At 39.0% G+C, this 24807-nt stretch overlaps 1 protein-coding gene and 1 long non-coding RNA gene across 3 annotated transcripts; one reads left to right on the top strand and one right to left on the bottom strand.

The window, feature by feature from the left end:
- The first annotated feature begins 1092 nt into the window (after positions 1 to 1092).
- On the top strand, positions 1093 to 24358 carry tmod1 (tropomodulin 1). 2 transcript variants are annotated; one of them, XM_044345961.1, is made up of 13 exons: positions 1093 to 1425; positions 6526 to 6604; positions 6840 to 6886; positions 7358 to 7494; positions 11696 to 11852; positions 14053 to 14169; positions 16290 to 16379; positions 17863 to 17993; positions 18372 to 18479; positions 19008 to 19151; positions 19729 to 19873; positions 20966 to 21065; positions 22264 to 24358. In XM_044345961.1, exons 4-13 carry the CDS (start codon positions 7372 to 7374, stop codon positions 22280 to 22282), a joined length of 1134 nt encoding a protein of 377 aa, XP_044201896.1. In that variant the 5' UTR covers positions 1093 to 1425; positions 6526 to 6604; positions 6840 to 6886; positions 7358 to 7371; the 3' UTR covers positions 22283 to 24358. The 2 variants fall into 2 exon arrangements, with proteins under 2 accessions (XP_044201896.1, XP_044201897.1); XM_044345962.1 differs by lacking the exon at positions 20966 to 21065 and having other exon boundaries at positions 1097 to 1425.
- LOC122978896 lies at positions 1693 to 6006 on the bottom strand. The gene is made up of 2 exons (XR_006402767.1): positions 5714 to 6006; positions 1693 to 5138 (listed from the first exon to the last, which is right to left on the bottom strand). It is a non-coding gene; the product is annotated as an uncharacterized LOC122978896 (long non-coding RNA).
- Positions 24359 to 24807: the final 449 nt, after the last annotated feature.

Genomic DNA, 24807 nt, shown 5'->3' with positions numbered 1-24807 from the left:
TAACAGTTTTTTTTTCAGTCACTTGGTGTAGTGGAAATAAGCTGTAAACACAACTCCTGCCGTATTATCTCCATGAGTGGATATGACTAACTGTTGGCAACTGTTGCTCCTCACCAACTCCTGAGGAAGATATCCAGCTCTTCCACTGCTAAATGTTGAATTAGGTTCACTATAGTAACTAACTTTGTTTACCATTCTGTGCTGGGTTTGTGGTCATGAGTGTGTATTTAAAGCTTTTAAGCTTAAAGGATTGGTTCACAATTCCGTAGTCTGTCCTAAAACAATATTAAGATGCCCAAATGAACACTGACTCATGTTTTTCTTTGTGTAATCATTCCTCCTGTTCATACTGACCATTAGAAGATCCCTTCATAATGTACTTTCAATGTAAGTGATGGGGACCAAACTCCACAGTCTTCCTTCTGTGCAAAATGTATTTATAATATTTGAAGCTAATGTTAGGCTTTAGCCGTACAAATGAGTCAAATCAAGTCAAAATCTTTAAAAGCTACTGTTAGTATCTTCCCACTGCAGCTGAACAGGAAAACACTGTGAAGACACAGAGGGGGATTTTTCTTAACTAAAAAGACTAACTGTGGAAGAGATCCACTTTCTTTGACTCATTCAGTTGAACTTTAAAATACATTTTTGCTCAAAAAACGAGGATTTTGTCCCCCATCACTAACATAAGTGCATTTAGGATCTTAAAGGTCAGTATGAACAGGAGGAATGATTACAGCCAGCAACACATGTTTCAGTGTTAATATGGGCTATTGTTTTAAGACTGACTTGGAAAATTATGAACCTATCTTTTAATTTTCCTGCCATTGAAACGATAGACTGGCAAGACCTGATCCATATAAATACAATATTGACTGTAGTCGGCGCTTTAAGAATGAGTACTTTCACCACTACATGTTGTCAAACCGCGAACATTTAAGCATTTCCGAGCGGATCAAACTTAAATATAAGTTAGATATAAGTTAGAAAATGGCTCGTGTGTCATACGTTACAGTGCTTGAGAAGTGTCCGATAATGGACGCGGCTCCCACTTCATGACATCACTGGAGTGACAGGGCAGCCGTGTGGGGGGAGGAGGGGGGAGGAGGATCTCTTCCCCATAACTTTACTTTGCCCTTTGCGGGAGATGAGATTGAGCCTCCGCGAACCCGCTGAGAGACTACCAGGGACGGGGGAGGAAACTCTTGCGAGCACGCTGAAATCTGCTGAATTCAGGATTATCTGCGGGTCATGGACGGTTTTGTCTAGAGGAGTTTTTTGCGGATTCCCGGTTTGTGCCCCTGCCTGCTGCAGAGCGGACCGCGCAGTGCGACTCCAGGCGGCTCTGAAGGAAACCATATCTGGTCAAAGTATTCGTTGCTGTCACCCAGCGGGACTGTCCGGCTATAAATAGCGCTGGAGGAGGTACGGAAATAAATGCAAAAATTATACTGCACGCTGTAAAACAGTCAAATTAGTGAAGAACGCATATCTAGGTTAAGACAATGTCCAGCACAGCTCTTATAGTTTGCATGTGGTCAGTGAGAATAAAGGGCACTTCTTTAGGAAAACTGGGGAATAGTTTTTAATTCCGTGGTAAAAGTTTCCTTCTTGTTTGGGAATATTTTTTAGTAGTTTTAATAGATGTTGTAGGTTTCCCTCTGAAAGTCACTAAAACTTCTCAGATAGGGATTTTATGATACTGTCTTGTAGCTTGTTGGGGGCCCTCGGCAGTGCAATGTGTGATATATTCTACTCTGATTCATTTGATACCAGTGATGCTGTTGGGGGACGCATAATAATTTTATTCAAATCCACATGTTTTACTGCTTTTGTACGAACTAATGAACAGAATAGTTCTATATACTTGTGGTAAGTTGGGGCCCCTGACCTCAAGTTTGTCACCTTTTGGTATTCTTGTTTAAATTTAAGAATAAAGTATCACCATCTTGCATAATCAGGATTACAGTCAACAAGTGCTGTGAGATGCTGACATGTTGGTTGTCAGTTCTTCTGTGACCTACATACATCACTGTAGAGTTAATGGAGCCATATAACCTTTGTTGCTCAGGAGGTTACAGTTTTCCTCTCAGTTTTGTTTATCCCTGCATGCTCTGTTGTTCACTGTGGTAGACCTGAGAGAAAAAACAGCATCCTTTGTGATTTTCCTACAGGAGCTTGCATGTGCTGATCTAATTAACTTTGTGTTGCACAGTTCTTCCCTATTTAAAACATGCACAGACAAGTCTGTTCTTGATCTCTTGGCTTTGTAATGTATCTTAGTAGCAAACTACACTAAAACAACACTCAGATTAGCAAAGTGACACAGGTGTGCATGACATTTTGACCTCTGCAGAATGCACAGATGGCCTGACCTCAGGTCCAAGGCAGCAAGTGAGCTTGGCTCCTCATTATACCGATCATGATATATGACTCCATACTGGTCCCCAAAGTGGAGATGGAGACACAGCAGTGATGGTTTAGTGTCCTCATTAAATTTTAGCATAGACAGAATGTCTAAAAATGATTCTGTGATCATGGTTTCCATGACTTTATTGTTATGTCAGCTTTACTTACAGCTATAAAATACATTTAACAACTTAAAGGGAAACTTCAACCAGCATTGTATCATTACAGTGTGGGTAGTACATGCAAATGAACAATGTTTAACCTCCCTCCATGTTACTTGCACCCAGAGTTCCCCGCTCATTTGCAGACAAAAGTCGTGCATCACGTCACGTTTCACATCATCTGGTGGACTTTGGAGATCTGCATTACACTACAAACTAAGTTTCCTCGTTTTCTGTAGTGGTGCCTTCAAGGACGGCCAAATGTGGGTCTCCCAAAACACTCCATCTACCATGTTACGCTAGAGATAGGGAAAAGCAGACACTAAAATATCATACTACTAAATACTTCAAAATATCAGTATATTTGGAAGAAAACTAGTTTCATGATATGAGGATGAATATCGCGCTGTTGAATCACACACAACAGAGTGTGGACTGGAGGAGAAAGTGACCACTAGAGATAAGCAACAGCCTCAGCCTGATACACAAACTTCAGCTGCTGAGTTTCTCCATGAAGAACACTAACACAAACACAAACAACTTGCTTTACAATATAATGTCGGAGCAGAGACGTGGCGCCGCTGTTATGCGCACAATGCATTCTGGTTGTTGTAGGATTTCCCCTTAAAAGTGATATGGGAAATCTGCAGCCTTTTTCTCAGTTTTCTCTAGTCATAGGGCACAAATTTCAAAGATAATTTCACATCTCTACTACATATGTGACCTAGTTTTAAGAAATCATAATATATATATCATATTCACAGTGGTGAATTTTCCCTTTAATGTACTTTAATAATCTAATTTGATAAGAATCTATGCGTTATTTCAGTGCTAAACATAAAGCTTAATAAACACTCATTACTGTCACAGCAGAAAACACACACTTGCTATCCTTTAGTTTATTAGCTTATCTGTGCCACATGCTTCATGACAGTTGTCTCTCAGCTGCTTTCTGCTGGGCCATTTCAGAGATGTGTACAATTCAAAGAACTGTAACCATGCAAAAATATTTTAGGAAGACAGCAAACAAATGTCACAATAAAACTCTAATACCACAGAAGATAAACAGTATTAAGTATTATGGAGTCTGTTAATGCACTTCTGAGTGACACAAACTTATCCCTGTAGCAATGTTGGTATTTTTTCTTCCCAGGAGATAATTGATTCTTAAACAGATCCACCTTCAAACCTGCAGTTAGCATTAGGACATTTAAAATAGTTTAGAGTCAAATTTGCCAATTGCGTTCTTCTTTGCCATTTAAAAAAACAAAGGATGTGGAGTTTGTAGCATTAATTATGTTTTTATTCACAACTCTGTGAAGTATAGTGTCAGGCCACCTCATGCTCCTGTGTTTGAGTTTAGAGACGACTGTAACATAATGTTCATACTGCACTTACACGTAATTTACAGTGAGGGTCATGTTTTTAATGACGGTGTAAACTGTTAGAAGACATTTAACAGGAAGTAGTCAGCTAAAGCATCTAAAAGTCCAGAGCTGGGGTCCCATTGCCTGCTCTGTTTTATGTGCTGATTTATTTGCTGTAAAGAGTTTTTGGCCACTCTGAGAGCGTGTGTGAGCTTTACAGAGATTTATGTGTATTTCACAGGCGAAAAACTCCCAGCTCCTCCAGGGTTTATGTTTAAAATAAAACCAAAAGATTTACAATTTGAAGAAATTTGCTGTTAAAGCATATTAGTATAACACTTTGCTCTGCAGGAGTAGCTGAATTGTGTGATTCTGGGGCAAAGATGCAAGCCCAGTTGCCAGTTTACATCAGTTTTAAGGTTTTACACAGATCTGAGTTGATTAATGATCTTGTATCAGTGCTGCTATTCTCAGAGGCTTGAGGTCTAGAGGCCAAGGATCAAGTCTAGTGTTTTAGGACTTTAAAGGATACTCTCAAGCTCAGTTAATCTCTAGCTTTCTTTCCTTTCCTGCCCACTGAATGTCCTCTAATAAAGCAGAAGCTTGTAGAAATGTTGTAAACAGAGCAGCAGGTCTGTTTGATATCATCAGAGAAGGTCAGCCTCTTCCAGCAGACTTGCAACGTTATTTGGAGTTCAGCCCAGTTCTTCATCTTTGGCTTTGGAAACTTGTCTTGTCATGGAGCTTAGAGAAAGCAGAACAAAACAATGGCACGCTTGAGGCACCTTTTAGGAGGTTGGCCAAAACACACTTGCTGACATACTTCAAAGGAAAAGTTTTGCACTCACATTTTGTGCTCCTTGAATGCAGCTTTTTTCCGCACGTTGGTTGGTTTTTGAGCTATATCTCAACATTTTTCTGCCTAGTTTGACCTCATTCTCATCCTTGTATGCAGGCTCATTAGGTTTATTATTAGTCTTGTCATGTGGACGTCTAACGGCAACACATTTCAAAGTCTGACCCCTAGTTTTAAGGAACCGGGGCTCGTAGACGGCAGTTATGCTGAACATTTGGTGTTGTGACCCACAAATGCTCTGCTGCAGCTCATCCATCATCAGTCATCTGGTCCCACAGCCAAGACCCCGGCCTGCCATGTAGAGAATTTGAGAGAGGAAAAAGATCTCCAATCCATCATCACTGCCTGTTGAGAAAGAAACCAAGAGAGACAAGATTTTTGGTTTATCCAGAGTTAATTTTTAGACTTTTTGGCAGAGTACTTTGAGAAGAAATGCAGAACTACATTTTTTACACAGTTTCATGGCAGAAATGGAGCGTTAGTTTAGACAGACAAAACGTCAAGTGAAAAATTGTAATGCTAACTGAAGACGTTGTTAGATACACAGAAAAGAAAGGGAAAGTTTCTATCAAGCACCTGTAACAAGTTACACCTCTGTAGACTGTGGCTGAACTAAGGTGAACATGTTAAATATTTTTTATGTTAGTAGCCCATCCAACATTATTCTGTTGCTGGTAGCAATTGGTTTGTACAACACAGAATTAAACAGCAATTAAAGAATTTAAGGAATAGCATTTTGGGAAATAAGCCTATTTGCTTTCTCGACAAGAGTTAGAGAAGAAGATCGATACCACTCTCATATATTTCCATTGAGGCTACAGCTAGCTGCCAGTTAGCTTAGCTTAGCACAAAGACTCTGTACAAAGGTAACAAAATCTGCCTACTAGCACCTTTTTAGCTCACTTAATAACATGTTATACCGTGTTTGTTCAATCCGTACAAAAAAAAAAGCCTCAAAACAACAATTTGCTGTTTTACAAGGAGTTATGTACTGGACTATTTGTTGGCTGGGAGCAGTTGCCAGGCAACCAGCGGATATCCCAGGAAGTTACTGTTTGCAGCCAAGAAATAGTCCGCCACATAACCCTGGTAGGCGGACTGTGTTAACTTTAGACAGTGCAAGGCTAGCTGTTTCCCCCTGGTTCCAGTCTTCATGATAAGCTTAGCTAAGCTATATGTATATGAGAATGGTATCAATCTTCTCATCTAACTCACCACTAGAAAGCAAATGAGGATTGAAACTTAAAAAAAATATATATATAAAAAAATCCAGCTAATAAATGTAAAATGACACAAGTTGCCTTATCAGGAAACTTGGCACTTGAAATGAATCTTCTACCAGCACGCCGAATACTTCCACATGCAATATGAATAGTAGAGGAATGTGAAATGGAATGAATCCTCTTCAGTGCATCTTCATCTGCAGAACATCATCTGGTCTGTAAAGGTTACATTCTTACTCGAGCATTTCAGACATGGCAGTTCAATGAGGCACTATCAAAAACATTTTATGACATGATACAAAAATGTTCAAACCAAAGATTTTATTTCCCAAGAATTCTGTAGCTGCTATCCTGTCAGTTGCTCAATGAAGAACTAGAGAGGGAAGAACAAGAAGAAAAAGGAAAACAAGCAGATCTATAATAAAAATTCTTTTTCTCCAAAGATGACTTACTCCTTTCTAATTTTGAAAGCTATTAATCACTTCACTCTGTACTTCTGCCTCTTCCAGGTCTCTCTCTTTGCCAGGAGCGCTACGGGCACTTGGCTGCCTTTGCTGTTATTTTACTCCTGAGCTGGAGGTCATTGAGGTGAGTACAGTCTGTTTTTTTTTTTTTTTTTTTACAGCAAGGGGCAACATCAAAATCAATGACCATATCATATCTGCCTTAAAGTAATGCCAAAGCATGTGTCATGGGTTGACTTTTTGGCATTTGACTGTCAAAGTCAGCTTTGCTTTGATCTAATCCTTCAAACAATAAACACTGATAATTTAGATTTCTGCTCCCATCTACAGATATCTTTTTTTCTTTTTTTTAATCACAGGCTCCTGATCTTACGTCTTGTTTTTCTCGTTTGGAGGGGTCACTGAGGTGAGGGAACTGTTTTAATGCCTCTCAGATCACATGTGTGTGTTTGTGCAGTATAACCTTACTTTGGCAGCACTGACCCTACTGCTGAATCATCTCACTAAATCCAAACCTTACACAGAGAATGCAAGATAAGAGATCATGATGATTGAAGTAAAAAGTCTGGCTCAATTTGTAATTTTATCACCTCAAGCAATTTGGAAGTACAAAAAATGCATGACGGATGAAAGATTAGTGTAGTGACATACTGTGAAAGCAAACTCTCATTGCCAGAAATCTGAAGCTAGCTTGCTGAAATATACGGTTTAAATCCAAAAGTTGATTACCAAAAATCCAAAAATCATTTCTTACCTAAAGCACATGCGTCAGTATTACTGATATTTAATGTCCTGTTATCTTCTGTAACAGAAAAATCCAACCAAGCGCTCCAATTTTGTGTCTATTTGTAAGAGTTTGTCATTTTTTTGTCCCCAGGTGTGCTGTCCATCATGTCTGTGATGAGGAAGGAGATGGAGAAGTACAGGGACATAGATGAGGACGAGCTGCTGAAGAAACTCTCAGAGGAAGAGCTGCAGCGATTAGAAGATGAATTAGAGGAGCTGGATCCTGATGTAAGTTTATAATATGCAGTCCATAAGGAGGAGTTTCTGTCAGTATGTTGGTGTCAGTGGAGTGTTATGGGCTTATGCCGGCTAAATAGAACACCCTGCCATAATATACTACACTACAGCCCCTTGTGTTTTCATTCGAATGGCCGTTTAGCTTAGTAATTTCTGTCTTTAGCCAGAGTGCAAAACATTTGAATGCTCTAATGGTTTCCACAGTATTAGTACGGTGGAATGCTGATGAGGTACAGTATTGCCAAAACCAGCTAATAGACCTACAATCAGTAAAGCTAGTGTTACAGCACATGGAGACCGTTAGACTTGGTTGTTTGGATACTCATGTTACGATCAAAATGCAGTTGAAGTGTGCAGTGTATGCAATAACATTTATAGGGAAAGATTTCTCCAAATGATAGAGGTTTTACCGGAGGTTGTGAGATAAGTGTTGTTTTTTTTCTCACAAAGACCTGGAATTTAAAGGGGATGTATCATGCATAGTTCCAGGTCTTTATTTTGTTCTGGAGCTCTATTGGAATATCTTTGTGTATTATTTATCTTATACTGGTCCTTCGTGCAGCCCCTCAGTTCAGCCTCTGTCTGAAACAGGCAGTTTTAGCTCCTGTCTCTTTAAGGCCCGCCTCCTGATGAGCCCACTCTGTTCTGATTGGCCAGATTCCACTTCTGACAGCTACGTAAACAAACAGTAGTAATAGATTACTCAAAATGGAAACTTCTCAAATATATCTGTACATGTTCGAACCTGAATTCGTAATAGGCAAGCGGACAACGTGAACAACCTTAGCAACAAAGACTATAGAACAGACGGCCGTTTGGGGTCATGTACAAACAATCTGATGTCATTATGAGGAGGAAGCAGAGGTAACTTTGCAAACGAAACCTTCAAAGCAGGCTGAAGCTTGGGCTTTTGACTTGCAGGGAGCATTTTTACATACGTTCACCTCAAGTTTTGGAACTTTGACCATGTTTAAAATAGATAAATCACCTTAGAGGACAGTGATACTGTAAATCTCCATGGTTACTTCATGAATTTACTTAGTCTGTGCACTAAAGTAAAATTAAATTGGTGAAAATAACTTTAATGTGACTGAATTGGTCCTATCATGCTACAGTTTAAACGCCATCTTCCTTATCATTTACAGTATTTCTCTTGTATTAAGTGCAGTCTACGGGACTCGATGTATCATATTGTTAGTCATTGTGCTGTAGTAGGCACAGTGCATCAGTTATACTCGTGTTTAGTTTCAGTTGTTTCTTTATATGTTTATTCCTGCGTTTGATGCATCCATCACCAGCTTCTGGCGTCAGTGATGTATCTTGGGTGGAGGTGGTGACAGCAGCTGTAATAGCTTTCTGACGAATGTCTTAACTGCTCATAAAGTGACTGGATTTCCCCTCAATGCCAAGGGGATGACTGGAAGGGTATTATGTGCTGGGCCCTTTGTGTGTGTGTGTGTGTGTTTGTGTGATATGGTGACTAATGTCAGCACTGAGTGACCTGAGGGACTCCATGATGTAAACAGAAGAAACAGCAAGAGGCAGTGTGTGTGTGTGCTTACCATGTTTGTGCCTGTTTATGAGGGTAACCTGTTACCCAACAGTAAAGTGCTGAATTAGTTAGGGAAACACGGTAACCTTCCCAGCAAGGCTGCGCACATCAGTTCCAGTAAGTCACAGAGAAAGCCTCATAATGTCTGACAGAAAAACAACATGTCCACCAGCTGTTCTCTGATTCAAGAGAGATAAGTCATCAATCTGGGGAACATTTTGTGTTTTTTGAGTTCATACAGCTTCACCGTCATATATTTACACACTGCAATTTGAACTGGTTCATATTGTTTACTTCTTCTGAGATACCACAGTCACGTCTATGTGGCTGAAATTTATACAATATCTCCTGTTGTAACATCCTTTTTAATCTGGAAATGTGTTGAGTTATGGACACAACCACTAAGGCTGTACTAGTGATTTTGCATGTTTTTTTACCCTTTTCACACAAATCACATATACTTTACATGACTAGAACCAGTTTTCAAATCACAAAAGGTTCATCCTCAATTGAGTTTTTTCATTTTTCACTCAACCATGCTGCACTAATCAATGTTTATATATGAACAAGGGGTCAAATGACTATGTGTAATGTGAAACAGGTCACCTGTAAAGATAAATTTACGGAGAACTGACCTGACTCTGCAGTTCCTCTCAGCTCTACAGAGCATTTTAGCATCTTTGGGCTCATTGTTTACGGCCTGCAACTCTACTGTTTTTGTTCACTCTTACCGCTCTCGTCATAGTTTTTTGTAGACATAGCAGGCAGCTGTTTTAAGGCAAAAACGCTCTGATAAACCCACTATACGCTGAATAGAAACAGTCAGCAACTAGCTAGTGAACTTACTGGAGCATTTAGCTGCTAAGGAGTCAGATATTTTCGTCAGGGAGTGGTGAAAATCAAGATAGAGCTAAAACAAGAGTGATTAGATTTATTCGTCAGGTAACCAGAAACACAACTCCAGCTGAATGCTACTGTTGCTCCGTATCTGTTGGCTGTACATATAAGCAACTTTATAAGGTGATATGTGAATGTTGTGTCAACAGCTTGTTTCTGCTGCCCCCAAGTGGCCAAAAAAAAAACAGCTAGTGCAGGTTTAAAATGAAAATGCCCATTTTTACTCATTTATTACTTAGAAGTTAGCCCCTGCATCTCATTCTTGTGTCCATAGAGATATGTATAGTACATGTGCATAATACATACAGTATGTGCTCTTAGATACATGCTGTGGCAGCTGAGAGGAAGAATGGGAGATACCAAATGAGGTAGAGGAGTGGGATGACAAGCAAAAGTAAAGAGGGAAGTTAGAGAAGACAGGAGCGAAAGCCAGAGTTTCATACTGTTAAAAATAACCAAGTGTAAGAGGTGTGTTATCTACAGCTGATATAACTGTTAGACATAAAAAGCTCGGCAGTGATGGTGAGATATACTCCCAGCTTTCCTATAAATACTACTGTTGATCACGTGAACATTTATGAACCACTACTGGAAAAGCTGTGTGAGAGAGGGAGAGAGATTATTTTTCTTTATGTCCGAAGATATTCAATGTAAATTCGGTCCGACTGTGTAAACAGTTTGGTATATTTATGAAAGTTGTCACTACTTTGATAATCTTATACTTTGGAAGCATTAAACGAGAGGGGCGGAAGGCAGGTGAATAATAGAGGAAAGAGAGAAAGTGAGTGAGACAGAAAGGAGAGAGAGGCTTCTAAAGTGCTGAGAGGACAGATTAGATATGAAGCTATAAGTAGCACTTCTAAGAGCTCGGTTTTGAATGTTGCTTTAGGTTGAAAATAACATGGTGAGCAGCAAAGCTCTGGGAGATTTCTTGGTCCTGTGTTGTGCTGGAGTAGAGATAGGGGCTGATGTGGGAGTTATATTAACCAGAGCAAAGATACCCACATCGCTATATCTCTTCCATATTTGCATTAATACTAACACAGTTGATGCATTTTTTTCTGTCATTGCCCAATAAGAACAAGGGTGTCTCTTAAGGGTCACCTTTCCTCCAACATTAATACCAGTTACAAATCTAAACCTGATTCAGTACTGCGAGGTTCTATTAGGAAGAAGGAGATGGGACAAGTTGGAAGAAGACTATGAGTCTACAGCTACGCTAGCAGCTCTGTGAGGCTGCATTTAGCAGCATAACAGCAGTTTTGAGCTAAATGCTAATGTCAGCATCCTTACATGCTCACAGCTCACAATGCTAACATGCTGATGTTTAGCAGGTATAATGTTGACTCATCATCCTAGTTTAGCATGCTAGCAGGCTTTGTGATTAGTTTTTAGATATTTTGGTTGTAAACCAAAGTGTTGGACAAATTATAGTTTTGACCTGCTGGTGGCACTAAATGAAAAGTCAGAGGATCACCAAAGTCAGTATGAGTCATCCTGTGGAGACCATTTATGTCTGTGCAAAATTTCATCCATCCAATGATTGTAGAAATATTTCAAACTGGACCAAAGTGGTAAATAGATCGACGTTGCATCCACTGCTGAGCAACGCTGGCTAAAACAAAACAAGAAACCACAGCAATCCTCAACACATATCGGAGGTATCAAGGTTTAAAATGATGGGTTATTTCTCCAATATGCAGTGCCAATCTTTTAAATTATGTAAATTCCTGTATTGTGTAGAATGCATTGTTGCCAGCTGGGATGCGGCAGAAGGACCAGACCAAGAAAGCTCCAACAGGAACGTTTCAGAGGGACAACCTGCTGGCTCATCTGGAGAAACAGGCCAAAGAACATCCTGACAGAGAAGACTTGGTGCCCTTCACTGGGGAGAAGAGAGGTAAGAACCAGAGCTTCCAGTAAAGTATTAATGTAAATAATCTGGTTGTCTTCTCATAGTAAACATAATTAGATAGAAAGTTGGCTCTTGCTGGTTGAAAACACAGATTTTTATCAAATAAACAGATAACAAGAACATCAGAGGTCAACACTATTCTTTCTGTTAATATTAAAGATAACTGAGTTATCTGAGATTTGAGTTGAACAGAGGATTGAATCTCCAATTTTGTAGATGTTACGGGAAAAAAAATCTGTAAACATATAGAGACATATAGAAACATATAGAAAATTCTGTCTGTTTAAATAAGCCACAAACACGGGAGAAGATTCAAATTACTTCTCAAATTAATCTCAGCATAAACACAGCCACACACCTAAAACATGGCGTCTCACGATGCCCTATAATTCAGAGGCCTGCATCGTAAACCTCAGGTATCCATGAGCTGGAGGATTTTTATTATTTCCTACAGGGTGGTTTGTTCCACAAGACCACCCTTGGGAGGCCTGTCAGCTCACTAGCACCAGTTGAGTGAGGACACGGAGGTGTGTGATGGATGGTGAGAGATACCAGACATGTCTATGTGAAACTCTAGAAGGTCTCCCTGTTGTCACTTTCGTCATAGTCTTCTGTGCTGGTGTTATTGCCTCTCCTCCCCCCCCAATGAGCAAGGCATCTAAACTTCCAGTTCTTGGTGTGGAACACCCAGTTAGCTGCAAACTGGACCATGTGAGCAGAGCGGACTCTCTGTTCTCTGTTCAAAGCTTTCTGTCATCACTCCACTGGCAGCCAGTCTGTGTTTTCTATTTGTTGCTCACCCTCCGCTCTCTCAGACAAAGTCCACTCCAGCGTTCTCCATTGTAGGGCATGAAACAGGTTCACTTTCACTTGTCAGACACACATCTGAGCCTTCACAGTCAATCAGTCATAGTGATGGCAGGCAGCCTGTAGCCAGGTTTGATGTGAAGGTGGTTCCCAACCTTTTTTTAGACCACGGCACCCCTTGAAAGGAAATTTTTTGTCATGGCACCCCAAGCCACCCAACATAATATAACCGGTTTTAACAGTTTCATATAACAGTATAGTATAATATAATATATTATGATATAATATCAGGCTATATTTGATCAATATGAAGTTAAATAATATAGGCTCATTCTCAGTCACTCAGAATAAAAGCCAACAGATGCTGTGCAGATTTACAAATAAATGGTTATAATTAATAATTAAAGTTAGCTTATAATGAAGATGTAGTCTTCAAGACAAAAAATAAATAAACAAGGTCTGACTCCACTGACAGGACGTCTCTTGTCTTGTTTTATACCAGTGATCAGAGAGCCACATAACACAAATGAATGAATGAATGTGTGAACGTGTAACACCACAGTGAACGCACAGACAATGACAGATATCCGTCTGTTAAGCAGCAGTTTTGTCAGTCGGCTCAAATTCGTTTTTTTTTTGACTGCTGAGCTCCTGCAAAACTCCTGAGTCAGAAAGCATATTTTGTTACTATGACAACCAGCAACAGTGAGTTGTCATGTCAGCTGCGAATACCTGCATATTAAACAGTTTTCAATACAGTGATTTTGATATTTATTGCTTATTTATTCTGTTTTGATATGTTCGAAAATGTAACATAAAACAGTTTTTTTATTACGATTTTTTTTAATGTAGTGAAACATTATTAAAACGCACAATAGATGAACAATGATTAATCTTTGTATATAGTGAAGTAGGAAGTATAATATTGCCCTCTGAAATCTAGTGGAGTGAAAGTATAAAGTAGCATAACATGGAAATACTCAAGTAAAGTACAAGTACTTCAAAATAGTACTTAAGTAAAGCACTTAAGTTAATGTACTTAGTTACTTTCCACCACTGGCCTTACACACCCATTACCCTCCCACACAGGTGTTTTCACTCTTCTGGCTGTTTAGACCTTCTCTCTGGACTCTGTAGGTGTACAGATGAGGGATGATTAACATAAGAAGGTCTAATTATGTAAGTGAAGACACCTGTTTGAGGGCCTTTAATTCACAAATTCCAAAGTAACACCAATTATCCTCAGCAAATACATTGCAATCTATACAAAATGTTAGACCTCGGTTTACTACAGTGTTAGTAGGAGTTAGTTGTCATGGTGGTAGTACTTGTTCTGTATTTTTGTATATTAAATATATCTTCATATCATTTTTTATAGGGAAAGCCTTTGTGCCTAAAAAGATGGTGGACCCTATTATGGAGAATGTGACTCTAGAGCCGGAGCTAGAAGAAGCGCTGGCTAGTGCTACTGATGCCGAACTCTGTGATATCGCAGGTATAGTAACACACATCTCACAGTCACATGCACTGTATGCATAATACTTATTGTCTTCAGATTGTTTCAGTTTTCACCAACAATATACTGATTTTTTTTTGTAAAGCTGGAGATCAGTTTAAACTGCTTTTTACCTGGATTTTATGTTCCCTCACATCAGATTTCACTGATATCTTTTCATCTCATTTTGAACTAATCGATATATTTTAAAACGCAGATTAACTTGTTTTCTGAAACTAAACAGAAAAAAAATCAGGCACACTCACTCACACATCCTGGAGAGATTAGTCTTCATCCTCATCCTCTGCAGACGCTCTCCTCTCACTAATCAGTTTAAACACCATCACCAGCCCTTGTTAATCATCTTTTCCTCAATCTAACTCTTCTTCATTTCCTCTAGTGCTCCTTCCATCTTCCCTCCACCCTTCCCTTCCATCCCTCCATCTCCTCCTCCACCTCCTGCATCTCTGCTGGATCCCTCTGTCTGTTAACTGAACACCACCCGGGGTATCTGTAGACTGCACACAGTGTTTGCATGGAACAATTCTGGTCTTTTGTCATGTTCGATGTTGTTGTCTCGTGTTATAAACAGACATTTAGCAAAAACCGTGCAGCTTGACTCGCAGTCAGATTGTTGGATGTCTGTAACTGTTGATACGTTACGCGGGAATTTTCATCAATTCGGTTAAATGCATGCAAAATGTCACTACTGTGGCAAAATATTTGCTGCATGTCCAAACTGTGTCCAAGCTGTGTGAGAAAAAAAATGATTGCTCGGTTAATTGAAATAGAACCTTTCCATCTGTTGCTGAAAACATATTAGAGCTGCAACAGTTTAGAGTAGTAGATTAATCAATTAATCACTCGCCAGGAAATTAATCAGCAACTATTTTAATAATCAAATAATCGTTTTAATCTTTTTTTTTAAAGCAGAACTGTGAAATATTTGCTATTTGCAGCCTCTAAAATATGAGAATTTTAAACCTTTCTGTGTCAAACTGAATATATTTGAGCTTTGAATTTGAAGACATCACTGTGGCCTCTGAGAAATAGTGATGTTGTGTATTTTTTAACATTTCGATTAATGTTAAACGATTAATCAAGTAATCGAGAAAATAATCAATCGATTAATCGATAATGAAAAGAATGATTAGTTGCAGCCCTAAAAGATATATTATAAAGATTATTGAAGATGCTGTTGAGAGATTTTATTGACCTTTGACCTTTGCCGACATTTTTTTTCTTAAAATATAAAAGAATCACAAATACTTTTGAATGATGTATGAATAGCTTTACTTTAATAAATGAAACTTGCTTAATTAACTTGTTTAACCTCTCAATAATGCAGAATCAGGTTTATTACAGTAAATTGTGTTGACAGCAAAACCCCCTATCTACTCAGGTATTTTCTTTTATTTCACATTTAGTGTTAACCTTTGTATCCACATCACTCTACTACCTGCGTTATCATGGCAGAAATGCATTGTCAAACATTGTTGCTGCTTCTAGAAGTTTGAAAACGAGGCATATTTTAGGAGCACGAGTCCCTGCTGTTGTTGAAGGTGACATATCTCCCCTTCTTCACTTGAGAGCAGCTTGGTAGCCTGTGTTCCCGTACTGTTTATGTCTTTGCAAACACAGTTTATTCTCATGCTCTCGGTCTCTCTGACAACTAGACGAGGTGATAATACTCTGTAAATCGCTGCTTTTATAGCGAGTACAAAGAGTAACTGCTCAGTCAAAAAAACATATTTCAGATTTACCGCTGCAGGGACATAAGGGATTTTTAAGTCACTGATGGGTTGGATTCCAATACCTTCACATCCTTTTATAGTGATGATATAGCATCATCCAAAAGACGGCTCAGCTGTGCTCAGCTATCTGAAACCAAGCTCGACTTGCTTGTGATTCTGTCTTTGTCCCGTCTGTATTAGCATGGTGGTCCACCGAATGGCTGAAAAAAGACATATGTATAATTTTTCATTTGTATTTGACTGTGTGTGTGATTCTTGTTTCTCTTTGCTTTCATTTCAATGTCCATCTTTTTCTTTCCTCCTCTGACCCGCCGTTCATTCCCTCCGTTCTTTCCATCTTCATTTTGTCCTCTCGCTGTCTTCCAGCCATCCTGGGTATGCACACCCTGATGAGCAACCAGCAGTACTATGAAGCTTTGGCCAGCAGTACCATAGTCAACAAGCAAGGCCTCAACAGTACGTAAAACACACACACACACACGCACTAAAACTTCTGTTTGAGTTGTGATTTAGAGAAATAACACACAAAGCTACAGTACATTTGTTCCAGGAATTTACAAAAAAATAAGTAACAGGACCCTGAAATACAGCAGATCACTCAACCAGTTTTAAGAAAATATCACCTCATTCTAGAAAAATGTTGAAGCAAGTTGGATCAGAGTCAAGTGAAATGATCTCATGTTGGCAGAATGTTGGTTTATTTTACCAAAGATAATCTGTCTTTTTTTTTTTCTTTCCATGCACGCACAAACACAGCTACACACGTTAAAACTGAACCCTCAGTAAGTAAATAACTCTGGTTACTTTATCCTATAGATTCTCTTCCAGCTCTGTAGCGACAGACACTGAACACCTGCTGAAACTGTTTTGTTTTCAGTACTGATATACAGGACAGTGTGTAAAAAAAAAAGTGTTTAGACAAGGAGCTAAAGTTAATCTTTTTTCTGTCATTGTTTGAGCCTTGTTGTGCTTGAAGACGATAAAGACTTGTAAGCCAACAGTGAGAGCTTCTCCTTCATCACATACAGCATTAAATACTGCAAATTGGTTAATTCAACAGAAGGAATTTAGTTTCCTAATATTGATGTTTATCACATTTCTCACCATAGACATAAATTATGTGTACTGACCCAAAAGTTTGACCAAGCTGACTTTATTGTCAGATAACTTTAAGTTATCTGACAGACAGACAACCCCATTTGTTATCTGACATGAAACACACATTTATTTCTCCAGTAAGCCTGAAGTACTGTGTGTTTGTGTGTGTTTTAGATCTTCTATTACCAAAGTATCGTATCTTGTACCGTTTTATCTTCATTTCACTACATATATGACCACAAAATAAATATAAAGGGGACCTGAAACTTGATTTCTGTAATCCAAGTAATCAGAGTAAACTGCGTACTATACATACTGTATGCAGATTAATTAAAAGGTCTGTGCTGCATTCACTGTGATGAATTACCTATTATATGTGAGCAAATTTCAAGTCCTTGATAAAAGTTTTTTATTGTCATAAACAAATAAAAACCTGTATTAGATTATATGCATAGTTTTAAAAATATAATGATTTAGTGATTTGGATGTTTTCTCTTCAGTTAAAGGATGACATGCTTCTCTGGAGATTGAGAAAGTGCACTTTTGAACTGTCAGAGCCCTCTAACCTAGAGCAATATTCATCATGATCACTGACTGTGGGAAAATATTGTACATCCATTAATACTATAAACTGCTTGCTTTGTTAAGCAAGATAATACTGTTACAGTGTTTTATGAAGCAGATTTAGAAGTTGGCAGTCTTAAACTCTATCAATAAATGTGTCAATTGGGGGAAAGACTACACATGTTTTAATGATTGTTGTTCCCACAGTAGGATTAATCTGATTAGATTAAATGTATTGTACATATATATGAGTGTGTGCTCTGTTAATGTATGGTAGGTGTGATCCAGTGCACCCAGTATAAACCAGTCCCTGATGAGGAGCCCAACTCCACTGACGTAGAGGACACTCTGATGAGAGTGAAGAGGAACGACCCCGACCTGGTGGAGGTCAACCTCAACAACATCAGGGTAAGGGCGTGTGTGTGTGTTTTTGACGCGGTCAGCCTATTTTACAGCAAAGTTCTGTATTTAATCATTAAACATTTATTCCTTAATTCATCCATCATGTCTTTTACCATGTCTAATTACATTTTTAGACAAATTTGAAGAGGCTGTTTTTTACTATTACTTTTATTATCCAATTGTTTTTGTAGATTTTGTTATATTATTGTTGTCAGCAACCGCTGTTCAGCATAAGTGACATAAGCTCCTTTTAACTATTATAAGCAAAATCTTCTCGAATGAAAACACAAAAAACCTGAAGCAATCTTCATCAACATAAAAGTGTAATCTCGCGTTAAAGGCCAAAACACAAGACGTTTACTGATGATGTTTTCCTACACGCAGAATATCCCCATCCCGACTCTAAAGGCGTACGCTGAGGCTCTGATGAAGAACACTGTGGTGGAGAGGTTCAGTATCGTAGGAACCAGAAGCAACGACCCCGTAGCATTCGTAAGTTACATTTCAGGAGGAGTTAAAATGTACAGTTTTATTAATGAGTGGCTCTTTTCAGACATGGACCATGTTTCATAAATGTATTTGGCAGTTTAACATATTGGTTTTATGTCCCTTTTTACACAAAAACTCTATGGTCTGACTAGGACAGAGCTAGTATTATTTTCATAACCTTTCCAACACAAGAGATAAAACATAGATTAATTCTTGACCTTTTAATCAGTAAGTTTGACAAAATTTAAACCCAGGGTTTATTTTCTACATTTTTATGAACTTTCAGTCACTTAACATTGAGCTGAGATTACTTGAGATTACTCATCACATATTTTTATCAAGATATGCAGCAAAGTTTATTTGATAATGAATTTGAAATATCTTATTAAGAAATGTGCATCAGTGACTCTCACAGAGAAACTTTATGGTATTGCTCACTTTGGCAACCAGTGGTAGTATTTTGCTGCAAATGGCTGCAAAGCAATGAGCGAATTCAACATACAGGAAGTGTTTTTTTTTTTTTTTCCTCAGGCCCTGGCAGAGATGCTGAAGGTGAACACAACGCTGAAGAGTCTGAATGTCGAGTCCAACTTCATCACAGGCACTGGAATCCTGGCCCTCATAGAGTCACTGCAGAATAACACCACACTACAGGAGCTCAAGATAGACAATCAGGTACCAACTCACACACCATAAAACACTTTCAAACATACATCATTAATTGCTTTCTGACTTTGGATAGAGTACACACATAGACTCTCTGATCTCGTGTGTGTGTGTGTGTGTGTGTGTGTGTCAGGTTGTGTACACAGGCCATCTCTGCCACTTCAGTCTAATGCTCCCAGATTGCATTGTGATGTGTCATACTGCGTGGTCGTACAAGCGTGACTCACTGCTTAGTCATTGGTTCAACTTCCTCTCATCCTTGCCCCCTTTTCTTTTTCCTGACTTCCTTCACCCTTCGGCTTGACCGCCTGACTAATTATTTGATTGATTAATTGAAATGGTATAAAACTGACAATCAAACAGCATTTTAATCCCCGCTACGTCATTCTCTGTTGCCACAGCAATCACCAATATATCCGTAGCGGCACTGTTATTCAGTTTGTAGAGAGGAAAAGAAAGTGTCTCCAGCTTCTTCCTCTCCTCCTCATCTCCTCTGTCTTCGTTTCTCCATCCTTCCTTTCCTCTTAACGCTCATATCGCTTTCACACCAAACCCACTTCTTCTCTCCGCGTCTTCTCGTCTCCAGAGCCAGCCGTTAGGCAACAAGGTGGAGATGGAGATAGCCAGCATGCTGGAGAAAAACACCACGCTGTTGAAGTTTGGCTACCATTTCACCCAGCAGGGCCCACGCCTCCGAGGCTCCAACGCCATGATGAACAACAACGACCTTGGTGGGCTACACACACACACACACACACACACACACACACACACACACACACACACATATCCACATGTATTTTAGCAAAGATACAGCTTTGAGTCACAGACATGTATTTTTATATCTGTTCTGAGAAACTTAATCGGGAACATGACAAAAGTTCACGATAACATTTCAAGTGCATACTGTATTGGATGTCTGTCACAATTCTTCAGTCGATTACGTAACTCGTACACAGTAGTATTGCATTTGGTGGTGTTAGTAGTTATGTGCGTCAGCGCTGACACTTTAATCTTCACTATATCTTCTTGCGTTCTACTTTTAATCAGACTCAAATAGAAGAATCGGTGATATCATGAGCCGGTAACTCAGTAGTACGGCCAGAAAGCTCCAGCCAATCAAAACACCGCCTTCCTAAGTCATGACATCAGTACCAAGAAAAGAGTGCGTGCATGAGAGAGGACTCAATAGTGCTGGTGGAAGAAATGTTTCTTTCTATGCACCAATTATTTTGATGAATTAATTTCATTTGAAACTTTCATTTGTTTCTAACACAACCAAATACAGCAAAACCACAAAAACACCATCAAGTTACCATAAAATCGACTCCTCTCACTATAAACGAAACCTTACAGGCTTCATAAAGTTAACATTTGTTAATATTGTTAGTTAATATTTCAGGGCTGTGTAATTGCCTCACACTGAAAAGTTTTATTGTTCATACTTGTAGCTTGACGGACTAAGTTCAGAGATAAAAAGAGAGGTGGTCAGTGAATGTTACATCTTTTAAGGAGATCTGAGATCAAGTTGCAACAAACAACTTTAGCAGCGCGCTGGTCTCATGTCAGATAATGTCAGTGCTTTTTTTGTTTGTCTTAAACAAAGTTTCATTTTAATTTTTAAGTTGTTTAAATGTTTGAATCAATGTCATTTTGGAGGATTAAAGATTAGGGTTACAGAATTATGTCTACATCTGGGTTTGGATTATGGATATTGTTTCTAATGATTTTATAGTCTTGTATTATGCTCCAAACCACCACTTGAAGTTTAGTATGCACATCATAATCCTGTCATAACGTTTTCCTCCCCTGTCGTCTTCAAGCTCGAGTTGTAAGATCAGAGTCCGACGGCTCCTTCACCCTCACTCTGTCTGTTCCTGAGCTGGAGAGGGCCTTCGGGAAAAAGTTCAAGTGCAAGACTAAGTAAAAAAAACAAAAAAAAAACAAACGAACAACTGAAACACAAACACAGCACTGTTTGACCGCTCAGCCTTGCCTTTCTGCTGCCAACATCTCCTGATTCTTTTCCAGACCACCGGAGCCGCTGCCACCTCCTGTCATCTTCCTCTGAGAGTTTCTGTTGCTTCTCCACAGCACCTTTCATCACTTTCCTTTCTTCTCTTTCTCTAGTTGTCTCTGGTGTTCAAAGGCCACTGCCAGTGCCTCCTAAATGCAGCTGTTGTTGCTCTTCAACCCCAACTATACTCAGAGTATACTGTATTGTTGCCACAAGTTCTTAACATATAAGAGTGTTAAGAACCTCTGCCTGAAAAGGAAACATACTGGACCAGAAACGAGGAAACAGGAATGTCCACTATTTAAAAAAATCAGTGAGCAGTCAACTTATGCTCAACATAAGTAAAATAATGAAAGTAAACTTGACTAAGAAATTGCACAGGTATGAACTCTACGTCCCCTGAGCAAGACAGTGAATCAGTATCTCACTGGACAACAGCATCCACTCAATCACTTAATACCCTTTCTGTCTGATTGGATGGGATGAAACTGCTCCTTTTTGCTTGCAATAGCAATTTTCATCTTTGTCTGTACTGTGAAGCTGCAGAAACCTTAATGGTCTATCTCTGTTGTTTTCTCCAACATTCTCCCAACAGTAATCCTCTGTTGTATTATTCTATTCTTTGGCCACATCGTCTTTCTTTCTCCTCTGCCTTTTTTCACTTGTCGGATCTTTCTTTTCTCCTGGTCTGGTGCTTTTGTTTTGTTTTTACCTCTGCTGCATTATCTGGAGGAATTCTGCTTTCAACCTTCTTTCCTCTCCTTTCCTCTTTGAAACAGCATCTTAGCGTCTTGGCTGTTTTTTCTCCCTCAAGGGGAATGTTTTGCAAAAAACACTCGCTTCTGCAGCCGTTTGAAGAGAAGTTATCATTTTGCTTTTTTGAAACCTTTTACCCTTTTTCAGTTTCCTCTCTTCCTGCTTCATGCAAAGCAAATAAGGCAGGCTAACTTTGCTCTGCTTTAGATGATGATGATAACAAGTAATAGTTGTAGGAGTAAAAGTTAAAGTCAAAACAAAAAGCAAAAAAAATCTCCCTCCCTCTCCTCCTTTCATCTCTCTTATCTTTTGTTTTTTTTCTCTTCTTCTCCTCCTCTCCATCTACAGTAAGAAAGAGAAGGCTTGAGGGAGGACCCATCTTCCCCAAGTGTCGGACGAATGTGTAGAAACCAGGGCTACCCTCAACCCTCCGTCCCCCCCACCCCTTCGAATCCCCACCATCTCTCCAAACCCCCCCCCCCGGTCTGGTAACCCTCTTCAGCCTCACGCCCTCCGACGGCCTATCCAGAAGACCTCACACATCGTCTCTGACATGCAACCATGCCAGACTCAATTGTCAGGGGTTTGGAGGAAATCTCTGAACTCTGTCTACTTCCTAGACTTTTTTTGAGTAGATGTTAAAGGATCAAACAGGATTAATCGGCAGTGTCCATATAAACTGGTGAGATTAGAACAAGTGTTTTTGTGCTCTGATGTTTGAAGGCTGGGACAACAAATGCTTCCTTTGTCATCTTGAATCCTTTAATATCTCCTTAACTGTCTAGAGTCCTTAATAAAAAGGGGCTGCAGGGCTGGTTTTGAAGGAGGGTTTCAGATCTGAGTAGCTAAAAGGGCCACTTTTGGCAATCCCTGTTTCTATTGTTGTGTTTGAATGAATTCTAATTATTATTATTATTATTATTGTGCTGTAAATGAGTTGTGCTGTCGTTACTGTCGTTCCCCAAATGTCGCTCCAAGGTGGACATACAAGGTATCTCCGACCAGTAAACACCAAAGCCAATATCCCATTTCAATTTGATAGATATTATATAAACCTATGAGGGATACCATAATGTTGGATTTTCACCCGGCTGTGAAAATCTGATGTATAATGTTATTTTTGTTGGGTCTAAACAGTATTTTAGTAACTAACTGTCCTTTTAGATCATTCAAATTGTTCAGTAATATGTTGATAGATTTATAAACCTGGCTACTGTGAGACTTGTCACTATATATATATAGAATATATTTATTTGTGACAGACCTGGGAAAGAGTCACAAGCCATTCAAAGACTTCACATCACCTGGATTGATTTGCTGGATATTGTAATAATTTGTGTATAAATGTTGCTGTAAATGTAAATGCACACTCTAATTACACTTTATACTGTTACAGTATCCAGCATTTACATCGCCTGTCTCTATGTGTGTTTGCATTTAAAACATCTAAAGTCAAATGGATGCCTGTACAGTACGTGTGCCTCTCCACTGTGGCCTGCAAACACCGTCCTGTTATATAGAATTTATTTTCTAGTCTGTAAGTCAGGCTGCAATCACCCAAAGTGTTTTAATGGACTTCTGTTACACTTTCAACCAGGTCTGGTTTGTTGATTGTTTGTGTTTTGTTTATTTTTATTTACTGGAGCTAAAAATGTGTGGTTTAATATGAGAGGGTTGGTACTGTCGTCACGGATTATTACAGGTTCACATTAACCTCAATCCAGGTTTGGTGTATTTCAGTAACGGATGTTAGACACAGATTTAAAAAAAAAAAACGCAGGAAACCTCGAATGTCTTTACAGCTTTTCAGATCATACCGATCCGTTTTATTTAAATGAAGCAATGTTAACACTGTTTGCAGGTTTCAAAAAAAATGCTTGTTAAACATGTTTAGCTGTGACGGGTCTTAAATCTACCACTGAACATCCGAGATGTGGTATTACACTTTGATCCTGAGCATTCAAATGTTCTTCTCATCGTAGGCAAAACATTATGTCTGTGAATACAACTTAAACGCTGTGCCACCAAACTGTTGCCATGTTTATGTCCTTTTTTACCAGCATCCAAACTATATGTTGGTAAGGAAAAACACTGCTGTGTATTTTGCAGCATTTTAATGGGATTTCCTCTAAATTTAAGATTAACAGCACAATGAGATAAAGAAGAGTTAGCTGCTATGTAACCAGGAAGTAGAGCTAGATGTGTTTGTGCCTTAAAATAAAACAGCTCCAGTAAAAATCAAAGGAAATGGTCTGCACTCGTTACTTTTTAATGGCTCAAGAAGAAATGGGTCCTGCTAAAAGAATAGATAAACTACCAGTTGCAGACTGAAACTGATCCTACTGTGCCGTCCATGTTTCCTTATCACCGCTTTATGCTGTGGATGTTGTTCATCAGATGGTAATTATGGATGTAAACATTTGTAAAACAATGAATACTTGAGTGCTAAAGGAAAAAGAGGACTCTGCCACTCAGCCTGTGTGTGTCAATTTCTGTCCGGTTCTGCCGTTTTCTGATTAGTTTTATTTTAGCGCTTGACTCTGTGTTTTGTTAGATAGTTTACTTTTTTGGTTGAATTTTTTTGTTTATGAAATAAATGAAGCTTGAAAATAACATGTCCACAATGTCCTCCTGCTTAGACTTTATTACATTTGGCTGGATTTGCAGAGTACGTTTTCTCATATGTAGACAACAGTGGCGCTCTGTGGCTAAATGGAAGAAATACACCAAGTCAGTTCAGTTGAACTGTCTGCGTGTCCTTACACTGCCCTCTTCAGACTAACAACTGTGCTTCATTGGGTTTTATCCTCCATTGTTCAGATTCACTCCTCCTCTTCAGTTCTGTGTACAGATTTTATTAGACAGAAGTCTACTCACAATATTCTGTGTATT

The sequence above is a fragment of the Thunnus albacares genome, chromosome 3, assembly GCF_914725855.1.
Source record: "Thunnus albacares chromosome 3, fThuAlb1.1, whole genome shotgun sequence".
Lineage (NCBI taxonomy): Eukaryota > Metazoa > Chordata > Actinopteri > Scombriformes > Scombridae > Thunnus > Thunnus albacares.
The sequence above is the reverse complement of the archived record's forward strand: the minus strand, read 5'-3'. Positions and strand labels throughout refer to the sequence as shown.